The sequence below is a fragment of the Sphaeroforma arctica genome, assembly GCF_001186125.1.
Source record: "Sphaeroforma arctica JP610 unplaced genomic scaffold supercont1.276, whole genome shotgun sequence".
NCBI lineage: Eukaryota > Ichthyosporea > Ichthyophonida > Sphaeroforma > Sphaeroforma arctica.
Genome location: NW_014040282.1, coordinates 86,098 through 91,991, shown reverse-complemented (window position 1 = coordinate 91,991; position 5,894 = coordinate 86,098). Strand labels below are relative to the sequence as shown.

The 5,894-nt window shown below is 43.0% G+C and overlaps 1 protein-coding gene across 1 annotated transcript in view; it reads left to right on the top strand.

Moving 5' to 3' along the window:
* SARC_04718 (hypothetical protein) overlaps positions 1 to 5,894 on the top strand; it is a gene marked incomplete at both ends in the record, with an annotated part of 12,408 nt that overhangs the window by 4,274 nt on the left and 2,240 nt on the right. The window contains 9 exons of the mRNA XM_014301443.1: positions 307 to 507; positions 1,059 to 1,277; positions 1,546 to 1,671; positions 2,354 to 2,506; positions 2,828 to 3,031; positions 3,443 to 3,658; positions 4,242 to 4,451; positions 5,301 to 5,426; positions 5,705 to 5,854. Of these exons, the coding sequence (XP_014156918.1) occupies positions 307 to 507; positions 1,059 to 1,277; positions 1,546 to 1,671; positions 2,354 to 2,506; positions 2,828 to 3,031; positions 3,443 to 3,658; positions 4,242 to 4,451; positions 5,301 to 5,426; positions 5,705 to 5,854 (1,605 nt within the window). The remainder of the gene's footprint in view (positions 1 to 306; positions 508 to 1,058; positions 1,278 to 1,545; positions 1,672 to 2,353; positions 2,507 to 2,827; positions 3,032 to 3,442; positions 3,659 to 4,241; positions 4,452 to 5,300; positions 5,427 to 5,704; positions 5,855 to 5,894) is intronic.

The window sequence follows — 5,894 nt, the reverse complement described above, 5'->3', positions numbered from 1 at the left end:
ATATATATATACATATATATATATGTATATGTATATATATATATATGTAAATATATATATACGAGTGTGATTTGAGTGTGATCTGAGTGAAAACGTGTGTACGTTGGTGAGGGTGTTGTCGTGTGTCTATAATTGCTATAAATAAAAGAACAAATTACAAATTGCTACACACCCACAACCACTTTAACCCGCATCACCACACACGTGTTTCGTCGCAGACGCACATACACCTACACCATCCCATACCCAACCCGACAATCCTACAACCCTACAACCCTACACTTACACGCTCCCCCTCGCACCCAGGTGACGTGGTGTACAAGGCCGACGGGGAGATGTGTGAGATGCTCAAGGGAGACGGCTCCCAAGCCACGGGTCCTCAGGGCAATCTTCTTTATCTGGACGCCTACTGGGGCATGGCCACACTCACAACAACAGACTTCTCCGTCAACGACGAAACGGTTGCGGCGATGCAGGCTGCAGATTATACGAGGCATAATAGCCCAGGTGTGTGTATTTGTGTGTGTGTGTGTTTGGGTGTGTGTTTGGGTGTGTGTTTGGGTGTGTGTGAGATGTATAGTATGTATAATTTTATCTGTATATCGCGTACGTCGTCTCATTTTTTTAATATCTGCCTCTCCATACATGTGCGTTGGCATGTTCACAATAGACATCACATTCGACACAAACGGGTCATCCTTCTTTGTAACCTGTGACAAGGCAACTATCAACGTGTAGCTAGTTTGATGGCACACAAACCATACACACACACAGGCATACACATATCTTATCGTATATAGTTGTCTACGGACACAAACATACCTATACATACTCTATATTATAGGTCGGCGTTTTATCATTCCCTATGTAGGCATGTGTGTTAGCATGCAAATAGGTATATACATACAATTTGTCATATATAGTGTGTTATTTTATCCAACTGATACATACATACCCCATATCATATGTAGGCGTGTTATCATCCATTATATTCTATCCGGTTACCCTTCTCACATACCTCTAACGGTCCATTTTTTCTGCACCTGGACACCCGACAGATGGGGCCGCCTTGTTCGACGCCAGCGGCTCAGCACTATTCCTAACGAGTGACAATTTAGTCATCAACACGCAGATGATTGAGCAGCGCAGAGGTGTGGTTGTGTATGGCGTAGACAGACAGCCCATTCACAAAAGCGAAGAAGGCGTTCATCAGTACACGCCTGAGGGCTTGCCCATTTATCTGGATGCGTACTGGCAGCCAGTGATAGGATCAATTGGTATGTGCTCTTGTACTTGTATGTGTGTGTTATGTGTGCATATGGGTATATGTCTGTATGTATGTATATATGTCTGTTTATATGTGTGTATGTATGTGTGTGTTCTGTGTGCAAATATTCATTGATATACCGTTATGTATGTATACGTAAACTAAACATCTATCGTCACATACACATACATACACATAGTCTCACAAATCACAATATAGTACATATCACAGATCGTCATTTGATAGCATTTAGAAATAAACGTTACCTTTGTTTGCAGCACCGCACATGATTGCTGATGAAACTATGGCTCAGCAGTTAGCCGACGGGTTCGTTCCGCTAAGTAGTCCCTACGGACAAGCCATGTACGACGTCAATGGAAGCGCACTATTTCTGGATCCCTCAGGTGTGTTTATTATGTGATGTATGTATAAATATATATATTATATATATTATATACATATATATATATATATATATGTGTGTGTGTGTGTATATGTACAAATGTATATGTATATGTATATGTATGTGTATGTGTATGTGTATGTGTATGTATGTATGTATGTTTTTATGTATGTATGTATGTATGTATGTATGTATATATATCTATCTATCTACATATATATATATATATATATACTATATATATATGTATATATATATATATATATATGTGTGTGTTTTTTTTTTGCGTGTTGTGTGTTTGCAACTATGTCCACAAATATATATATCTAGGTATGTGCTATACATGTTTGTGGCTATGGCTCTACGGACAGGCTATGCACGATGTCAATGGTCGCCCAGTATCCCTGTCTTCCTCAGATCTGCTTATTATGTTTTATTGTGTGTGTTTGGTTTGTGTTTTTATGTGCTTTGAGCTGTACGTCTGTTTGGTGGTCTCTGTTTGTAGAAGTACATCGAAACGTACACGTGTTTCAATATAAGATTTTACTTTTGTGTTACATATATATCAAACCGTAAAACGTACGGAACTGTTGCGTACAATTCAGTAAACGTCTTTTACGAATTCTTTTTTGGCTACTAACAAATTCGTTTTCACATTTGCTGGTCGTGTTGCTTTGTATCAGGGGCCATTGTGAATTCAAGGGGATCCGTTTTGCCATCGCGAGAGATTGCGTATGATCTCCACGGCGCACCAATCAGAGCGGTGGGAGACGACGGTGTTCCAAAAATAGCATCCAATGGGGATCCTTTATTCATAGACGCATATTTCCAAGAAAGTATGTGACTCTAGCGCTTATTGGTAGCGTGTGAATGTCAAATGCCAACATGCGATTGGTTGGAGTTATGGCGTTGTTTGCGAATCCGGATGTTCTGTATCTTGAAGCGACTTTCGTTACGTATATGTACACACACACACTCACACTCACATACAAAAGCGTATACGAATGTCCTTCAGCACGCCTACTCTCATACTCACACAGTCTCAGGCATAGTTCATTCACCCATACACCTGTGCACACATACTCTAACCCACACAGTCTCAGGCATAGCTCACTCACCCGTACACCTGTGCATACATACCCCTCCAACACACACAGTTACGGGCAAGTACATCCCGTTGGCAGAGCTACAGCTGGACGGACTTTCATTGGACGATGCCACGTCACTGCTCATGGAGAATGGGTTTACTCATCGAGATGAGCCGTCGACTAATCAGAAGCTGTACACGCGCAGGGGTTACCCATACTTCCTGGGGCCGTCAGAAGAGATCGTTGATGTGACAGGGAAGAAGGCGCCCAAAGGTATGTGCATGCGTAACGGTTGGTAGGTTAGAACACTGTTGTTTAGCTGATAGGTTATATGTTTAGCTGATAGGATGTAACACTGCTGTTTAGCTGATAGGTTATAACACTGTTGTTCAGCACAAGCCTGGATGTGAATAAGCTCTCAGAGTGCGCAGTTGTACGTAGTGGTATCATCCCACACACCGACTACGGTGTGTGTTACACATGGTAATGGGGTTTGGTATCTGTATTATACGTTTTGGCCCACTTGTCTCATTCGTATTCTTACTATGTCCACAAGTATAATATCCGTATTTCTACGTTTTCTTCACCTATACAAATATCCCATCCATTGCAGCCCATGTAGTGAGTTTGCGTATAGTCCTCTTTCCCTCACACTATAACCTCCGTATTCACGCATTTCCCCAGGGTGGGTAGCATACCTGGTAGACGGGACAATGTGTGCAAAACCCGACGACTCAGGTGCACCCGGCAATGGGACCACATATTTGGACGCCTATTTGCAGGACGCCCTGGTGCCCATGCCCGACTTCACAGTTAGCGATGCGGTGGTAGAGACTCTTGCACAGGCGGGGTTTGAGCCAAATCTGGGGTACAAGGGGAAAGCCTTGTTTACTTGCGAAGGTGTGTAGGGTTTTTAGGGTTTAGGGTTTTAACTTGCGAAGATGTGTAGGGTTTTTAGGGTTTAGGGTTTTAACTTGCGAAGGTGTGTAGGGTTTTTAGGGTTTAGGGTTTTAACTTGCGATGGTGTTATGCTCTATTTTTCTTTTTCTTTTTTTCTTTTTCTTTTTTGGGAGGTTTTTGGGGGAAGGGGGAGTGGGTGGGGCTGCATAAGCGAACCAGCTATCCTACGTAAATTTATACCTACGTAATATGAATAGGACTATATCTGGGCCCTGCCCCTTTGGAAACAGGGTTAGGGCATTTTTGGACCAGCTGTTGCACTAACTTCCGTGTAACATGTTATTGTTATTCAGCCTATGTATCTCTATCTCACGTCAATTCAACCCAACCCCTATCACAACCAATACCTTCCATTCTACTCTCAGGATTGGATATGAGTATGAGAGTTGAGTGTAAGACTTACAACCTTATAACCATATAACCCTATAACCCTATAACCCTATAACCCTATAACCCTATAACCCTATAACCCTATAACCCTATAACCCTATAACCCTATAACCCTATAACCCAATACCCTCAGGACTGGGACTCTTCAAGGGCCCCACCGCTGTACTGGACACCACCGGCGCCACTGCCGTGGCTGGTGCTGTGGTGTGCTATGCCGACGGGTCACCTGTACACACACTAGTGGAGGGCGAGCGCAGAGATGTTAAGGATGTGTATTCGTATAGCCCTGCCATGCTACCCTTGTACAAGGACGCGTACTGGAACGACATAGAGGCGTCTACAGGTGTGTGGTGTTGTGTGTTTGAATGGGGTTATGCGTGTGGGTATGGTATGTTTAGGAATACACACAGACACTGGTTGAGGGTGAGGTTCATGTAGAGACATGATAGCTTTGTAGGGTTGGTTTCGTTTGTCTCCATCACATCTGTCGCTCATTTCTCTGGCTGCCTATTAACATGTTTTACGTTACGTTTTTAACACCTTCCACGTTACTTCTATCCAGCTCCTATTCCGCTTCGTGCCCATTAACATGTTTTACATTACGTTTTTAACACGTTCCACGTTACTTCTATCTTGCTCCTATTCCTCTTACTAGTTATTAACTTGTTTTACGTTACGTTTTTACACCTTCCACGTTACTTCTATCCAGCTCATATTCCTCTTAGTGACTATTAACATGCTTTACGTTACGTTTTTTGCACCTTCCACGTTACTTCTATCCAGCTCCTATATCTCTTAGTGCCTATTACCATGTCTTAGTACCTATTACCATGTTTTACGTTACGTTTTTAACACCTTCCACCTATTTTTATCCAGCTCCTATTCCTCGTAGTGCCCATTATCATGTTTTACGTTACGTTTTTAACACCTTCCACGTTACTTCTATCCAGCTTCTATATCTCTGAGTGCCTATTACCATGTCTTAGTGCCTATCACCATGTTTCACGTTGCGTTTTTAACAACTTCCACGTTGCTTCTATCCAGCTCCTATTCCTCTTAGTAGCTATTAACATGTTTTACGTTATGTTTTTAACACCTTCCACGTTTCTTCTATTCAGCTCATATTCCTCTTCGTGCCTATTAACATGTTTTATGTTACTTTTCTAACGCCTTCCACGTTACGTTTATCCAGCCCCTCCTCTAGTGCGTGGTGCGTTGTTAGAAGCAATTACGATGGCGGGCTACACAGCCGACATTGGGCCTCACGGACAGCCACTCTACAACGCTAACGGGAGTATACTTTTTCTCGCGCAGACAGGTAGGTATATGTGCGTAAACTTATACGTATTCGGATGTATGTGTGCATGTATGTATATATATGTGAATATGTGTACGTATACTCATCGATGGATACATTGAGTTAATGGGCAGTCGCTCTATGAGGATGGTAGGTGCATGTACTCTGTACTCACATATCACACACACACACGCACACGCACACGCATACACTACAACTCACGTATCACACAAACACACGCACAAACACACGCACAAACACACGCACACGCACACGCGCACGCATAAACTACTACACAGGGGAGGTGGTCGATCGCTTTGGCGTTCAACAGAGCAGAGGGCAGAAGGTGTATGACATATACAATGGGGACGTGCGACAGTTCGATGAGGATGGCACTCCGAGCGTTGACATCCGGGGCAATGCCTTATTCCAGGATGCATACGGCCAAGGTATGGCGAGGATAGCGTTGTGTGTGTGTATGTGTGTGTG